Source organism: Schistocerca nitens, chromosome 9 (assembly GCF_023898315.1).
Source record: "Schistocerca nitens isolate TAMUIC-IGC-003100 chromosome 9, iqSchNite1.1, whole genome shotgun sequence".
Taxonomy (NCBI): Eukaryota; Metazoa; Arthropoda; class Insecta; order Orthoptera; family Acrididae; genus Schistocerca; species Schistocerca nitens.
This window is the reverse complement of record NC_064622.1, coordinates 520,215,027-520,233,073: the sequence shown is the minus strand read 5'-3', so window position 1 is coordinate 520,233,073 and position 18,047 is coordinate 520,215,027. Positions and strand designations below refer to the sequence as shown.

Here is an 18,047-nt window from a genome sequence, read left to right as displayed (position 1 = left end):
ATGGTGCGCACATTTAAGACGCAGATGAAAAAGTATGTGCACGAATTTCCAGCAGAGGAAGCCTTGACTTTTTCTTGACGGCATACCGGACCACACCAATGGGCGACCGCAGCCCCGCAGAGCTCCTCCATGGGCGTCAACCTAGGACTCTGCTGCACCTCCTCCGGCCTGGTCCTCGCCAGTCTTCACATAACGAAGTACCTGGCTTTCCACTGGGTATGTCGGTCTGGGCCCGTGGGTTTGGTCGCAATCCACGTTGGATACCGGCGGTTGTCCTGCGCCGAAATGACCGCCGGCTCTATACCTTGCAGGTGGGGGATCGGGTGGTACATCGTCACCAAAATCAGCTACGTCCACGTTCGGGCACCCACCCTCCGACCGCTCGGACACCGGCTTTCCCATTGCCGGCGCCAGTATTGGTTTCACAGGGGACGTTACCTCCTCTCCCCGCTGTGACTCTGCCGCACTGTGATGGTTCTCAGCCTTGGCAGCCTCCAGTAGCTCCAGCACCGGCATCGCCATCATTCGAGATGCCCCAGCGAGAGCCGGCCCCCCTAGCAGGCTCGGTTTCTCAGGGGGCTAGTTCACCTGTGGTTGTCCCTTCCCCTTCGTCCCCGCCACTGGGTCTTGCCCCTCCCGAGGTGGAACGGGATCCGGAGTTCGACAGCTTGTCACCCGTTCTGTCCCGAGCTCCAGTGGTGGGACGACGGGGGCCTCTTCTTGTGGGTCACTTCCAGCCGTATGCGAAGGTTCCAGCTCGAGGGTTGGCAGATCCCCTCAACTCCGGCCATCCAATGGATGTGGAGGTCATCGCTCCTGCCCGATGCTCCACCTTCCGACGCAGTGGATCACAGTGGCTTCACCCCCCAAAGGAGGAGGAGTGTAGTAGCCACCAGAAAGATCGCGGGAGGCGCACATTGGCACGGCGCGTCACGGGCGGTAGTTGCCGCAAGTAGAGTCCCGTCCACCAGAGGGCACGCGAGAATTCGGACGCGACCTCTGCCGGCGTAACAACAAGAACAACAACAACTCCAGCAGCACGGGCCGTGCCCCAGTCAGTCAACATCGGGCATGCCTAGGACACAGTCCCGGTCTACGCTACGTGAAGTGCGACGTAAACGTGAACAGTGTTACTACACATCCACTAGTCTGTACCCACCGCATCACTTACCTTTTCCATCCTCAATTCTGTCTACAACACTCCTTGCCCATCCCGAACATCTAGTGCTTTCTTCCACCACTATCCTTCTCCACTTACCCATGCTACCTTCCTACCTACCCACCCTCCCTCTCCCCCCCCCCCACCTATCTCTGTCCCTCCCTCCCTCTGACAGAATTACAATGTCGTCAGGAGACCACAAAGTTTTTATTTCTCCTCATTGCACTTTGGTTCACTTTCCCATTTTTCCTCTGTTTCCTTCACTACTCACTCAGTGTACAGAGCAAATTAAATTGTGATAGACTACATCCCAATCTCACTCCCTTCTTGACCACTCTTTCCATTCATCTCCTCAGACTCTCGTAACATCAGTATGGTTTCTGTATAAATTGTAGCTCATGCTTTGCTTCTTATATTTTATCCCTGCTGCCTTAAGAGTGTCAGACTATGTATTCCAGACAGAACGGTCTCAGACTTTCTCAAAATCTATAAACACTATAATTTAAATTTGCTTTTCTTCAGTACTCGAGTTATTGCTTCACTTCTTCCTACATTTCTGTGGAATTTTCAGATGTCTACCGAGTGCTACATTTGACCGAGTTGTGTCAGAGGATTTAGCTGAACACCTCATCAGCACGTAAAGCCATATTTTGCCTGTGTAACTTTATGCCAACCCACACCGTAACACCTGGAACATCAAAACAATCGTGTTCAACAAAGTTTCTGGATACATTATGTGTTCCTATCTTTTGCCATATGAGGGTGCGTCTGACATTGTCGAATGTGATAGTTTTGGTGATGCAGGTGTTACAACATGAGCAGGGATTATGCTGCACGGGCATGCTGCTCTACAACTCTTCGAACACAGTACACTCACTGGTCAACATTATTGTGACGCTGTACTCTTTCCCCGTGTGTGTCTTTTCAGAGGCATATTTGACCCCGACTTCTTCTTTACAGGTGACAATGTGCAACTGCACCAAACAGCGTGGAATGAGAGATGGGACGATATTTGGTAAATGGACTTGTCTGTCCATCCCCTTGACTTGTAATCCTATTGCACACATGTGGGATGTGTTGGGAGATGCTCTGCCACACGTCCATGTGCACCGATGAGTAACCTTCAGTTACGGCCAGCACGGGAGCACACCGCAGAGCATCCGTGGGGAGGGCACATCTCACAAACAACTGTCCTGCCTCCTGCAATGGCCATGAATTGCAGTGATTTCAGTGTAATTATTTTCTTAGAATAAAAGTGTCATTTCTGTTTGTCTTATTATTTCCTTCAGTTACCTCGAGAACTCTACAGCAGCAGCCGTGTCTATGCACAGTCAAGTTTCATCGAGCTATGTTATTTGGCAGTGACAAGTCGTACAAAAGCTATTTTTGTCCTTACATTCTGCACACTCGTGTAATGACTATTCAGAGACAAAGCTGTGCTTTGTTAAACATGCAAAATATCAAGTTACTCAGTTACTAGCCTCAGATTACTTATTCATACTCACTTCACACATGAAAGTTCATGTTTTAATTTGTGAATTGCTACATATGAAGCATTTCAAATCATTTTTATGAACTCCAACCTGCTGTCTACTACCACCTCACTCTTAAATTACATTGTCGGTTCATTGGTTCTATACACGTTCCACTATCCTGAAGGAATTAGCTTTAAGTGTTCTCCTGACATTTTATCGCAGTCTTCCTGTTATAACCGTAAAGATCGGGATACTGAAATACTGTTAACACATGTGACAAGGTGTGGCGAGATTTTAAAGCTGTGCAGCAGCCTTGAGGCAGCCAACTGAACAGCAGCACAGTTTTCAGTTCAAGAAGACTACATGGGACTTAAATGGTCAGTGATATTCAGATTACTGTTTTGCAATTTACACTATGTTTGCTTCTCACATTTGCAAAATAGTCGAAAAACTGTCAGCATTGTAACACTTGTGTGTGGTGGAAAAGTAAAATCACAGAGCCTTCCCCATTTATTACAACTTAAGAACCAGCTGTTTTATGATAATATGTTGCCCTTTCACTTTGACCTATCAATATGCTCGGGTTGAGGGTATATTAGCAGTTACATGAATTAATGTTCTTTTTATACAAGTGACTTCCAATAAAAAATTGATTGAAGAACAGATTTGACAGTCTGCAAAATTTTCTTTATTTATTAAGACTGCAGCATGATAGGAATGATTTCCATAATTAATTACACATGCCTTCACAACTGACTAATAAAACTTGTCTATGGAATGATACTCCAAGACTCATTCAAAGGATACTCACAACAGTTCTGGACATCATCTAGAAAAGGTTGACAAGGCTATCTGTAATATTTGCAGAATGTTCTGTACAGTGAAGTATTGAACTATTTGGGTAAATTTCATACACACATCATTCCTTGCTGCACCTTTAAAACCCACTTCCCTAAACAGTTAGTATCCAATCATTTATCAACATGTCTTTGTTATTTTACCTAATGACTGCATTGTGAACATTTGTTTCTTAGTCCCAAGTGACTAATACTTCACCTTTCGCTTACCACATTACCCAATTTCTCTCTGGATTTGCTAGAGGAGGAATTCTGTTTCCTGTCAAGCAAAATAATGTAATGTTTCAGGCCAATATGTCAACATTTACAGCAACTTTTGGAAAAGGATGTTGGAGATAAATATTCCAAGAAAAATATTACTTACATTTCTAACACCACTTGGGTTTTTGCTGTACAAACAAAATGGTGTGATGTTTTATATGAACTGTACAGCTCTTCCTTATTCACACTATTACAAACAAACAGTCTGATGCCATATATATACACACCTTACATTCATTGCCTATTCATATTACAAAAAGTATTATTTAAGACAAAAATTATTAATAAACAAATTACAAATATATCCATCAAAAACTGGAATGTAAGGAAATATTTACATTGTGACTAGATTGTGATTCAGAACCTGTAGCATTATTTACACATTACACGCCCACATCTGCATATTGTCTTGCCAGATTGCCATTTGACGCTTTACGACGGCATCGAACCTGGCGCTGCAAAATGAAATGCGAGAAAGTAATAAATGATCTTAAACTCAAATAATTATAAATTATGAAATCTTACTATATCATCAAGCAACTGATAATATATTAGAATATAAATAAGAAAATGCTTTGAAATTACATATAAGACTAATGCATGGAAATGACTCAGCAGTTATCACAATTATATCTTTTCTAGCTGTTAAGTTGAAATTGCCTTTTGACATATCGGTGATGCCTCCACAGATTTGACATACAAAAGTCATTCCAAAAGTTGTGATCAAGACTTTGTTCCCAGCTGGTCCTTGTGCACTTACTCCATAAGAATAGTAGTCTTTTCTGTTTGTAGCATGTTTGTTTAATGACATTTGCACAGAAATGGCAGCCCGAGATTTACACCCCTTCAAAGAAAAGACTCCCTGCAGCAGATATTTGTCAATAATTGTAGAATGCATACTGGGATCAGTACACGGCTGCAGGCATTACGAGGTGCATTCAAGATCTAAGGCCTCTGATTTTTTTTCTCCGGACTGGAAAGAGATAGAAACATGCGCATTGTTTTAAAATGAGGCCGCGTTCATTGTCAATACGTCCCAGAGATGGCAGCACCGTACGGCAGATGGAATTTTACCGCCAGTGGCGAGAATGAGAACTGTTTTAAATACTTAAAATGGCGACGTTTTCCTTACTTGGACAGCGTGCAATCATTCGTTTTCTGAATTTGCATGGTGTGAAACCAATTGAAATTCATCCACAGTTGAAGGAGACATGTGGTGATGGAGTTATGGATGTGTCGAAAATGCGTTCGTGGGTGCGACAATTTAATGAAGGCAGAACATCGTGTGACAACAAACCAAAACAACCTCGGGCTCGCACAAGCCGGTCTGACGACACGATCGAGAAAGTGGAGAGAATTGTTTTGGGGGATCGCTGAATGACTGTTAAACAGATCGCCTGGAGAGTTGGCATTTCTGTGGGTTCTGTGCACACAGTCCCGCACGACGACCTGAAAATGCGAAAAGTGTCATCCAGGCGGGTGCCAAGAATGCTGACGGACGACCACATGGCTGCCCATGTGGCATGTTGCCAAGCAATGTTGACGCGCAACGACAGCATGAATGGGACTTTCTTTTCGGCGATTGTGACAATGGACGAGACGTGGATGCCATTTTTCAATCCAGAAACAAAGCGCCAGTCAGCTCAATGGAAGCACACAGATTCACCGCCACCAAAAAAATTTCGGGTAACCGCCAGTGCTGAAAAAATGATGGTGTCCATGTTCTGGGACAGCGAGGGCGTAATCCTTACCCATTGCGTTCCAAAGGGCACTACGGTAACAGGTGCATCCTATGAAAATGTTTTGAAGAACAAATTCCTTCCTGCACTGCAACAAAAACGTCCGGGAAGTGCTGCGCGTGTGCTGTTTCACCAAGACAACGCACCCGCACAGCGAGCTAAAGTTATGCAACAGTTTCTTCGTGATAACAACTTTGAAGTGATTCCTCATGCTCCCTACTCACCTGACCTGGCTCGTAGTGACTTTTGGCTTTTTCCAACAATGAAAGACACTCTCCGTGGCCGCACATTCACCAGCCGTGCTGCTATTGCCTCAGCGATTTTCCAGTGGTCAAAACAGAGTCCTAAAGAAGCCTCCGCCGCTGCCATGGAATTATGGCGTCAGCGTTGTGAAAAATGTGTACGTCTGCAGGGTGATTACGTCGAGAAGTAACACCAGTTTCATCGATTTCGGGTGAGTAGTTAATTAGAAAAAAACAATCGGAGGCCTTAGAACTTGAATGCACCTCGTATAGCCACTGTAGTTCTGACATTAGAGACCGATCTCCCATAGGATATACTCCCTCCACGTGATATACAAAAACCAGGATCGGACAAGTAAAACGGTTGGGGCAAACAAGGAAATTTCTTTAAATGAAGGCATGTGTTCTTCACAACAGGGCACCTATTTGTTCAATATGGAATTGGGGGTTTCATAGAACACATTTTTTTTCTCCTCCACAGCTGCCTGCAACAGAATGAATGAGTAAATGAATTAATCAGTGTTGTGGCTGTTGTCATTTACTGGTTACAATTTGCTACTGGAATCCAGGAAGATGGATGAAGTTAATGTAACATGTTCAAATTTAGAATGTTCCATTCCTTGGGGAGTTAACAAACAAAATAGTTCTAAATTTGTGAAATGGGCATGTTTAATACTGGTGAGGCAGTGTGATTATTACCCTGTCAGTGCGGGGGACAAGTATTGTGGCGTTCTTACAAATACATCATATGCAGCAAGTAACTAGGTTATGAAATTGATGTATTTATGTACATCATCTGCAGGAAGCAATTAGGTTTTGAAATACACATACATTTTATGAAGATGGTATCTGTTCCCAAAAGAACAGATATCATTGATGACCATGCGTGCAGCTTCTCTAGAATGAAATGATAATTAAATTGAAACCCTTAGCTGGCAACAGGTGTTGTTGAAATACATCAATGGGGACAGCTGAAAATGAGTGCCCCGATTTGTGGACTCGAACCCGAGATCTCCTGCTTACATGGCAGACGCTCTATCCATCTGAGCCACCGAGGGCACAGAGGGTAGTGTGACTGTCGGAAGCTAAGGGTTTCGATTTAATTATCATTTCATTCTAGAGAAGCTGCACAGTCATCAATGGTATCTGTTCTTTCGGGAACAGATACCATCTTCATATAGTTAAAGGCTACCTGGCCATTGACCACCTCCTGTGCCAATGCACACGCCTTGCCAAACTCTTTCGAGACTCGTCAGCTTAGTCTGGTGCGAGTAATGAGTGAATGGGCAAATATCTGTTAGGAGCACTACAAACGTAGGTTGTGGACAGTTGGGAATGTGGGTCTCACGGGAAGTGTGCAAGAGATAAGTCCCTGCAGTCACAATATCCTCTGTATCCTCAGTGGCTCAGATGGATAGAGCATCTGCCATGTAAGCAGGAGATCCCAGGTTCGAGTCCCAGTCGGGGCACACATTTTCAGCTGTCTCTATTGATGTATTTCAACAACACCTATTGGCAGCTAAGGGTTTCGATTTAATTAACATTACATACATTTTATCTTCACACAGTTATTTATTTGGAATTAATACAGTATGTACACTGTTATATGGGAATATGTTAAAAGTCCATTTAATTTTTATGTAGGCACCTGCAGTATCTACCAACTTCCTCATGACCTCTCAAATAACTTCCGGGAATTCAGCCAGGTAACACTTTCAGCGACCGCCGATATTTCGGCGGGAGAACACCCCGCCATTTTCAAGGCAAACTGCAACGGACAGGCGGCGTGCATGCAAATTTAATACCTCGGTTCTGCGACAGAAGCAGGAAAGATAACACACACACTGAACACTAGTGCCACCAAAGATGACCAAAGTCAGAGCTATCGATAGTGAGACTATGAATTCACAGGTGAGGCAGCATTGACTCTGTTCCTCTGTTTTTTGACAAGGGAGAGAGCCGGATTCCAAACAGAGTTTAAACAGAAACCTCCATCCCTGTTAACGAGGTTGCTCGCTAGTTTAATCTCAACTGCCTCCTTAATGACACTGTCCCAATAGCTGGACGTGCATGCCAATATCTCGGTGTTATTATATAACATGGGGTGACCAGTATCCAAGCAATGTTCGGCAATAGCAGATCTATTTGGCTGCTGTAATCGTGTGTGCCGTTTATGCTCAGTACATCTGTCCTCCACGGTCCTGATAGTTTGACCAATATATGCCAATATGGATTGGAAACCACAGCTATCTGGAGGAAACTGTGTGGGATGTTGGTAAGAACTTCCTGAATCCACGCTTCTAATTCATCCAATGTGTGAGGTTTCGTTCAATGTTCCTCCTGTTTTGCCCGGGCCCATTAAAAAAAAAAAAAAAGTCACAAGGTATCAAGTCTGGATTTTTTGCAGGCCGTTCATGTAGTCTACTTTTCCCCAGCCAATGTCCTGAAAATTTCTCATCCAACCATTTCCACACGACATTTGCATAATGAGGTGGTGCACTGTCTTGCATGAAGATAATGTAGTCAGTATTTTCCCATCCAGTTCATTAAATTTCGATGTAGATACCTGTGGTGTTGACGTATTTACTCAAACAATCTGCAATGGAATCCACAGTTTTCTGGAGGAAGTTGTATAGGATTAGTAAGACCAAACACAATTCTGAAGCACCGGAAGGTAGCATTCACCATTCATTGTGCCACACAGAAAATATGGACCCATGATATTTGTAACAGTTATTCCACACCACACGGTCATGGTCACTTTTGGACAAGAATGCATCTTCTCTACTGTAACTCCAGGATTCTGTGCCACTCAGTAATGGAAATTGTGCCAATTGACGAAACCTCCCACTTGGAATATGACCTCATCAGTCAAGAGGATGTTATGAAACAATTGAGGCCAATCTCCATGCCAATCCCACATCAACTACCCATACTCCATTCTGTGATCACAGTTTTCTGGTATCAGCTGTTGCACGTAATGGGATCCATACTCCACAGTTTAACTCTGCACAGCCTGCTATCACAAGCTGCCAGGTATTTCGACTTCCCCGGGCTACGACTGAACATGTTCTGCAAAATCACCACATTCTCAGCACACCAAGATGTGGATTGCCACCTGTTTTTGCTGCATTCTTTACCAAACCTATGGTCTTCAGCTTTGCATGACAATTCTTTATTGTCTCAATGGGAACTGCAGCATTCCCTCCCTTTGCCGCATGCTAACATCTCTGCACAGGCATAATCAAGTTCCACACCCAATAGTGTGAAACAACCTATATTCATGGCAATTGGCCATCTTTGTTGTTGCTGAGTGTACTGCCTCTTATGGCCACAGTCAGTACTACACGGCATGAAAAATCACTAGCCCATTTAATGTTCTGTACGTTTGTACTATTTCCATTATTATTCCATCAATATTAAAAATTTAACAGCCATTTAATAATACCTAGTTACTTCTTGCGCACCCTGCCCTTTACTAAATGTCATTGCCTACTGGATAATGTAGGTGGATCATACATGTACTATCAAGACTGTGATATGCTTGTATTCTCTTTATGTAGACTACACCTGCTATAACACACAAGAACTTTGACTGCAAACAGGAAGATTTCTGTGCATGAAGGTTCATGTTGTTCACAATGATGTACCTCTCCCTTTAATGTGACAAGATACAAGCAATTCTGGAATGTAATTATTTTACTTCAACTTTAAATTAAAGTTAAATGGATCACTTGTTGGCAGACATGGATGGAATAGGTATAGTGCAAGTCAACAGTAACATATATCAATATTGATAACTTTATAACACATAACATAAACAGGACATGGAAAGAATAATGATCATCTGCTACTCACCTCAATCAGAAGGAAACTGACAAGTGAAAAGCTGAGAAGTAAAGCTAGGCATAAATATACAAACACACGTGCGATATGTCTGCTCGCTCTCCAAGCCTCCAGTTCTGATACATGCAGAAACCGATTTCGGTATTCTGGTGGCAGTTCAAAAGATGATGGAGCAGGAAACAGTGCTTCATAGAAGTCCTGCAGAACTGCACGAATCACATCATTGACTTTCTCAATGGCAGGGTCCAGATTGTCATTCAGACATATGAATTTCCTGTTAACAAGGGCATTTATACAATTTGTTAATGTATTTCAAATGTTAAAATTTTGAAATAACACAATTTTCTATTTTGTTGAAAAAAATCTAACTAACACATATTAAAACTGAATATTGCAGCCATAGTAATATACGGTTATCATGAAATATCCACAGTAACATATGAATGCAGCTAAAAAATTGGAAAAAAACAATGCCTGCACAACATGGGCTTTCAAGGAACACGATCCCTTCTTTGGGAGCAACAGACAAAAGTTGGGTGCTCAAACAGCTGGCAACTAGTAGTCTGAGCCATTAAAAATAGTGGTTGCACAGAATGACATTAAATGCTGAGGTTTTCCATTTTAAGTTCAAATGGTTCAAATGGCTCTGAGCACTATGGGACTTAACATCTGAGGTCATCAGTGCCCTAGACTTAGAACTACTTAAACCTAACTAACCTAAAGACAACACACACATCCATGCCCAAGGCAGGATTCAAACCTGTGACCGTAGCAGCAGTGCTGTTCCGGACTGAAGTGCCTAGAACCGCTCGGCCACAACGGCTGGCCATTTTAAGTCTGTTATTACTTTTTGTAGCACATAGTGCTACAAACAGGCCACAAAATCCAGCTCTGCAAAGGTTTTATTTGGAGAGCAGATGGTGCATATCACGCTGGCAGAAACTGTTTCCAACATGGTTCTTTGGCAAGCAGTTTAAGAGGACGGCAGGAACTATTTGTAATTACCACACTGCAAACCAACGTACAGTATTGAATCACTCAACTCTACACACTATCTTCTACGCTGTGAGGAGATATACCAACTACAGAAAGTCACCTCGTGACCAGCCTTTTGCCTTAGCCATTATGTGTGAGGCTGGACTTAGGATCAGTGACTGTTGAAGTGCAGACGTGAAGCTTTGGAACCCGCTCATGGGATTTGTACTTCCTCTATGAACAACCAACTAACTGGCGGGTAGTCTGTTGCCCACCAGTGTCACTTTGTATGGTACTGTGGGTGTGGGGCTTGCACTGTTTCTGTCAGGTTGACAGCCACTGTAATAAAAAATAAATAAAAAAATAAAATAAAAACTTATTAGATATGTACTTATGGTGCATCAAATGGTGGGACCAAAGGTCTAAAAATTGACTGTGTAATAAAAAAGTTGTAAAACCAGCTATGCAGCCAGAGGCCATTTCATTTACAATTACTAATCATGCACAGCTGTGTCTCCACCATTCACGACGACAGGGAGTCAAGATACAGTCAGAAGCTTTGTGACTCGCCAGTGGAGACTGTTGCCAATTAATGTAGAAATTACCAAAAATCAAAACTAAAGAATTGTGGGAAAAGTTATTTTCACATTCCTGAACTACCTAGTGGTTGCAGAGAAGATGTTTTAGCAGAATGGCTACCTTATCTAATGTGTTCTGACTCATGGTGACACACAACCCAGCATACCATCTCTTAAGTGTAGGAGTGACCTCCAAATTCTGGAGTAAGAATTGTAAATGCATATAGCTTTTGTATACAGTATGTGTGGGCACAATAGGAAAAAGAAGCAAAATATGATACAACGGTAAATAAGATACAAAAGAATTACAGGCATTGGCTGCAAGTGGGCATTGTTTTAAATCAATAGGGAAAGTTCAAAATTTGTGCCATACTGGGATTCGAAACCAAGTCTTCTGTCTTCAAGGCATATACTCTGACACTAAGTCAACTGGACACAGAGGTCATTGCAACTGCACGGACTACCTTAGTAGGCCTTCCGTCAGACCCAAATTATCAAATCATCCACACAGTACGAATGTAGTGCCCCTTGCTTATTATTCTCATTACTCACAGCATTTCACCAATTTCCATAAGAGTTCAAGTCTGGTGTGCACACACACGCACCCACAATTTTCTGGTGTGAGTGGAAATGCACAGCCTAGCATACAAAGGTGTAAGTTCTAATCGTTTTTGTAGATTCATATGGTTTAATTTACTGGGTTTTACTGTCTTACCAGCAGCCACTGTATTACAGATGAACAGTCAGCTCTGACTGACAAGCACACACAAAAAGTATTGACCCAAACCCTGCTGATGGACCAGTGCTAATATTTATATGAAATGACTAACGGACATTACAGGGAACATTAATATCCTTATGCACTGGTCCACAGTTACAGTAACTTTTTGAAGATAAAAACCATCTTGGCACCTTTGCCTACTTAATTTTTTAAAATCAATGTTTCTTCAATAACCTTGTCGTGTGTAAAAACCAAGATACATACATATCAATATGTGTAACATTGCCTTCATTAGGAGAGGGCAGTGTCTCTAACACTTTTACTCTTTGACCCAGAACGTGTTAGCTAGTGAACCTTGCCCTTACCTCCAAATTTTCATTATTTTAAAGCATCTTTTCTTGCATCTGGTCACAGAACTGCAGGAAATTGAGAAGTGAAAGTTAAGGTGGGAAAGGCTTAACCTGTATATTATTTGATATGTAAAGGTTAATTAGAAGATGTAAACTGGATAATCTTTCACACTGAGCGGAAGTAATTTTATAGGACCAAATCTAAACTTATGCAGTTTGTGTGAATGTCAATTGTTAACACCGATACTGAAACACAGAATAACTTATAACTGACTGTATGATACTTATAATTAGATCTGTACTGGACAGACCTAAATGAACTGTGCCTTCTCTGGAATAAATTTACTTTGATTTGTGAATTACATCAATATGGAAGAGCAGGACAAAGTTAAGCATATTCGGTCACTTGAAGATTAATGAACTAGGTCAATGGACACTGTCTTTTGCTGCAGAAGATCCTCATCATCACTCGTCGTTAATTGTGTGTGGCAGTTAATTATGGATTCAGCTTAATCAGCAATTACTCCACATTAACTTTTATTGTGGTTCAGGTGAATTTACTGCCAAGAACTATTATATGTGGTTTGTGAACTAATAGACAAGTTTAGTTTGTTGTCACAGAACTTGATCATGTTCAGTAAACATTGTTGGCCCTAAGTGGAGATTATACAAGTTCCTTCACTTACTCGTGCACTATCAGCGGATTTGTGTGTGTTCCCATTATCGTGACCTTCAAAAATCAAAGTTCCCTGTACACTTCAAAACAAATATCTCCGCAGTATGTGCTGCAGTGCATGTTACACAAGTTGAGCCAACAACAGAGCAAGAATGAACACTGCGTTATAAGTAAAGAAACTGATTCTACTTTATTCTACGTCATTTTATACATACATTATTTGTGGAATTTGGTAACTGCCATGTACCAAAATCAGATGATAGTGCACAAGTGAATGATGAAAAAAAAGACACAAATCATCACTTCAAAAATAAAAAAGCAAATTGTAGGTGGCAAATTGGTTTTAACCTTCAAAAATAAAACCTAGATCCATCCAGGATTTATGTTCTTTCTAACAACGTTTACTTCCTTCCTTCAAGTACTTCCGAGATAAATGGCTCTGAGCACTATGGGACTTAACTGCTATGGTCATCAGTCCCATAGAACTTAGAACTACTTAAACCTAACTAACCTAAGGACATCACACACATCCACGCCCGAGGCAGGATTCGAACCTGCGACCGTAGTGGTCATGCGGTTCCAGACTGTAGCACCTAGAACCGCACGGCCACTCCGGCCGACACTTGTGAGATATTAAGAAACATTTCAAGAATTCGTACTCCATTGCACTAGCTGTGTAACTGACCATAATATACGTGAAATGAATTGTTTGATGATACGATAGTGGAACGGGAAGAATATCATCTTTGCAGGTGTACTTAAAAAGCTAAAGACATACAATGACAATGATTATTTTGGTGATATGTAAATTCAGACATAAACACATAATTGGCTGGGCTCAGAACTGCATTCTGAGCACAGTTCTGAGCAATTATTTGTATGGATTCAAGCGAAAATATTATTTCAATTCACCGTGTCCCTCTTACATGCTTCCAAACAGGTAATAAAACATTTTATGTTACCATGACTGGCAACAACAGTATGAAATATAATATTACTTCTGGGTGTTCTGCCAGAAGCACACTAGCATACCAAAAAGCCGCAGAGATCAAAAATTAAATGTGATGGCCGTTCTTTGCAGTGTAGATCCTTTTTTTCTATTCATTCTGCCGTTGTGTGTGTGTGTGTGGGGGGGGGGGGGGGCGTGTGTAAGGGGACAAGACAGTTTTCATGGTGTAAGATAAATCTCACGCAAATGTCAGTATTTGCTAGAAATAAAACTCTCCTTCAGTGTTGCGTTCAAATAATTCAATCTACAGACGCAAGGCAGAATTAATTTGGAATGAGGAATTATGTTTGGATCTGCACCCTTGTTCACACTGAATAAAAATGGTACAAGCAGAGTTAAAGTACAGAGCATAGTGTTCAGGGGGGACAGTAAGAGGAGGAGGGAGGGGGGGGGGGCTGGGGGTGAAAGAATGATGGGAATACAAAGTGATAGGTAACAAGAAAATAAATCAGAATAAATTGAGACCAGAGACAGTGGGTGAGAGATGAGGAGGCAATAAGGCACATTTTCATTTATGACTGTATGAAGCACTAATTCTGGAAGGGAACAAGCAAAAGGCACAGTAGAAAAAAACACAATCTTGTCATGGCTCTTCTGTAGCAGGAGTGTTACCAGAAGCTATGGTCTGTGTGCCAAGTTCCCATAAAGTCCTGTGTGTTTCTATCAATTATCACTGTGATAAATGCAGTCCGTGCACTTTTTCTTGAGCTGTGACCAGAGAAGCGGCAGGGGAGAGGATATCCACAGCGAAGATGACCAGGCCTGACCACAGAGGAGACAGGAAGACTGCTGCAAAATAAAACTGCTCTGCCTCCCTCATACACTGAAGCCAATGATTATGACTGTGCTCTGTACTGACCATCTACAAGAGATTATCCATAAACCACTGCCACACATATAGTATGAACACCACACGACAATAGAAAACACACCATTCAGTAATGGTTATACTACTGTACCAGATTATTATTTGTCCACTTCATTTGGCACTGATAGATAAAATACTAGTGTTCCAGAGTCCTCTGGTTTGTACTGATTGACAAGTAGGGAGCTGAGTATTTATGAAAGAGTGCACATATAATGTAACTATGTACATGCACAATAGCCTTAAACTTCATTTTTTTTACAATTTACCAATCACAGTTTATTCAGTTCTGTGGTTAATAATCTGGTACTTACTTTGGTTCCTTCCGTATTTCATCGAGAACAGAGACCACATGGGTTATGTTTGAATTAATCATTTTGAAAGTCACATCTTGATGTTTATCTTTCACTATTTCATATTTATACCTTTTTACTGAGCCAAACTTGGATGTTAACAACTTCGCCAATGGCCCACAATTCACCACAAGTGGTCTGCTCACAATAGGCTGGCAAAAGTGGGAGGGAAGACATTATTACAACAAGTACAAACTCAGAAACATAAAAGAAGCTAATGAGTATCTACCTACAAGCCTGGAATCCTGGTACCTCTCATACATTGGTGTGAATGCTTCTCTCTCATATACTACATGTGGCACTGTTCTAGAACAATTTATTACTTTGTCGGTAAAGGCTGTAACACGGTGAAAGCCAATGGGCAATTCGTAAAGTCTCGCCAGAAGTGTCCTAATTTCTCTGTCGGACAATGTTCTGCAACAAAGAGAGAAAAAAGTTTCATGTTCATGAACAATTTGATTGCTGAACAGCTAAAAGCACAAAATTAAAAGCACAAAAATTAAATTATTACCCTGACTGATCAGTGTCAAATATGTCAAATATCTGTGAAGCAGATCGCGACTTCTTTTCACTCATAAGAAAATAAAAGTAAGAGAAAGCATACTGCATATCATTTGCTCTACGTATCTTATGCGAAGAGGTCAAGAGCCATTCGTCCTGAAATCTGAAATAACCATAAATAACCATAAGGTACAATATTCACACAGAAAAATATATAATATGTGCTGCAACACTATATTTATTACCTTCTCTGCAAATCTTCCATTATCTTTTTATCTATGAGGTGAGGCATATGTGCAGGAACTTTTCGCACCTCAAAACCAAATTCCTTGTTATAAAGGCGATTTACGTAGAGCAATGACCCAGCAAACGAGTCTCTAAGCACCTTTCGAGATATTCTGTAAGGTGTTCGGTAAACACGTAATTGGTTGTAATTCTGTTTCTCGTGAGGAAATTCTGTGACACCCATGCCATTAACACGCTCCAGAAATGCCTTTCTCGGTTTAGAAGCATTAGGAATAATTTTTTCAACATTAGTTCTGTCCCATCTGTGGTATTTTCCATAATTTTTCCTGTTTTGTTTGATCATATCTTTCACATTTTTCCTCAAAGATGACTGGCGTCTGATTTTGTGAGAACTTCCGTCCGCGTTTTTCACATGTCTGGTTTCATCTGCAAGTTGAAAGTTATCATCAATGGAGTTTGGCTTCCTATTGATAGAACTGACAAATGTGCCCACAGACTTGGTAGCAAATGTTCTAGTGTTGTTATGGTCATTAACATCAACCTCTTTGTTTACATCAGGAACACTTGAGAACCGAGCAGTACCAAATGACACACTGTTATCTTGTGTCAGCGGTCCTACAGTTTCATTAGAACCAACAGGAAATTTGGTGACTGAATCATGTGACAATGTTCTGTCATAGTTATAATGGAATTTATAGTTAGTTTGGTGACTTACAGAAACATGATGAGCTGTAGATGATGATGCTACAGGTTCAGTATATTCATTATTTTCTTCAACACTGTTAATTGCACTGAGAGTATTTTCTGTAAGTGTTTCTCTTTCTGAGGTGTTAAAAAGTTTAGGTACTGAATCTTCCTGGTGACTTCCTTCTTTCCTATCCATGTCATCAAAAAAGTTTATGTGCTTGAATGGATTGTCATTATTGTCTTCAAAATTGAGCTGACTGTCAAATCCATCATCATTGAAAGCATCCATGCTCTGGTTGTTCTCATCATACATTTCCACGCCACCATTACTTCCGGCATCTCCATTTCCGAGATCGCAGTCGCCACCGTCATAAAAGCAGTCTGAAGTGTTACATGCAACATCACAGGAGCCATCATTGATGTAAGACCATGGACATAAAACCGAACAGTCTGGAACTGACCATGAGAAGTACACCTGAAAAGTAATTTTGCATTTTGTCAAACAAATAGAATGAAAAACAGATTTGTAAACAACGTAGTTATGCTTATCTTTCAGATAAACTATTACAAACTTAAATGGGAAAAAGAGCTGATTCTGTAATTATATGGAGGAAAGAATTAAGCCATAAATAAGCAATGAATACATCATTTGTTTACAAATGTACCAACTCTGAAATGGTAAATGTAATATTCACCTTCAGTGCTGCACTGTACTGTGTGTCTCAATTGTGGTGTGTATGGTAATATGGTCTGACAGGGAAGAAGTGGTGACATGTAACCACCAGCATTTAGGAAAGTCAATGTGTACAAATAGCAAGCAATATGTGATGGCAATATGCCATTAATCTGATAAAAATATTTATGAACCTTAGTAGACAGTTGCAGCTGAGGATGTTGCCCAGCTTTTAAGTTTACTGTCAGTTCTGGAAAGTAAAAATCCATACAAATTATTTTTAAAGTAACAGCTTGTAACCACATGAAAACTTGAAAGCCGCTGAAAATCAAATGAAAATTGCCAAGCCCCACTACTGATGTAAAACAAACTGAGTTCACTGGATAACACATTGAATTAAGGAGTTGTTTAACTGTCATTGCCCTGTGTACCAATATCCACTAGTTTTATAAATTATCTGAAGATCTAGATTTGGGTATTGAAAAGTTTCGTTAATTACATAGCATGTAGCACTGTGTGTCATAAAGCTAAATTATAACTACTAGGTGTACAACTTTGCTTCTGCCATTTTTTCCCCACCATTTGAGGCTTTAATGAAACAAAATTGGTTACACATGTATCATTCAAAGGATTTTCCATCGCTGGCCACTACTTTCTCCCATCTTCTGGGCAGTGTGTGAATCCTGCATTGAAAAAATTGTTCATCTTTTGAAGCGATCCACAAATCGATCCAATTTATGACTTCTTCACGAGATCGGAAGTGTTGGTCAGCCACACCATGCGCCATTGATTTGAACAGGGGGAGCAATGTCTGGAGAATACGGTGGGTGGGGT

At 41.2% G+C, this 18,047-nt stretch overlaps 1 protein-coding gene across 2 annotated transcripts in view; it reads right to left on the bottom strand.

Moving 5' to 3' along the window:
- Positions 1-3,299: 3,299 nt before the first annotated feature.
- The window catches only part of LOC126203975 (N-acetylglucosamine-1-phosphotransferase subunits alpha/beta-like), a 162,312-nt gene continuing 147,564 nt past the window's right edge, over positions 3,300-18,047 (bottom strand). The window contains exons 8-13 of one of the 2 annotated variants that reach the window (XM_049938395.1): positions 15,853-17,015; positions 15,618-15,770; positions 15,340-15,520; positions 15,068-15,258; positions 9,592-9,853; positions 3,300-4,207 (exon numbers count right to left, since the gene is read on the bottom strand). In XM_049938395.1, the coding sequence (XP_049794352.1) occupies positions 4,136-4,207; positions 9,592-9,853; positions 15,068-15,258; positions 15,340-15,520; positions 15,618-15,770; positions 15,853-17,015 (2,022 nt within the window). In that variant the 3' untranslated portion in view covers positions 3,300-4,135. Of the gene's footprint in view, positions 4,208-9,591; positions 9,854-15,067; positions 15,259-15,335; positions 15,521-15,617; positions 15,771-15,852; positions 17,016-18,047 lie in introns of those variants that run through there. The other variant, XR_007540436.1, reaches the window with a different exon arrangement.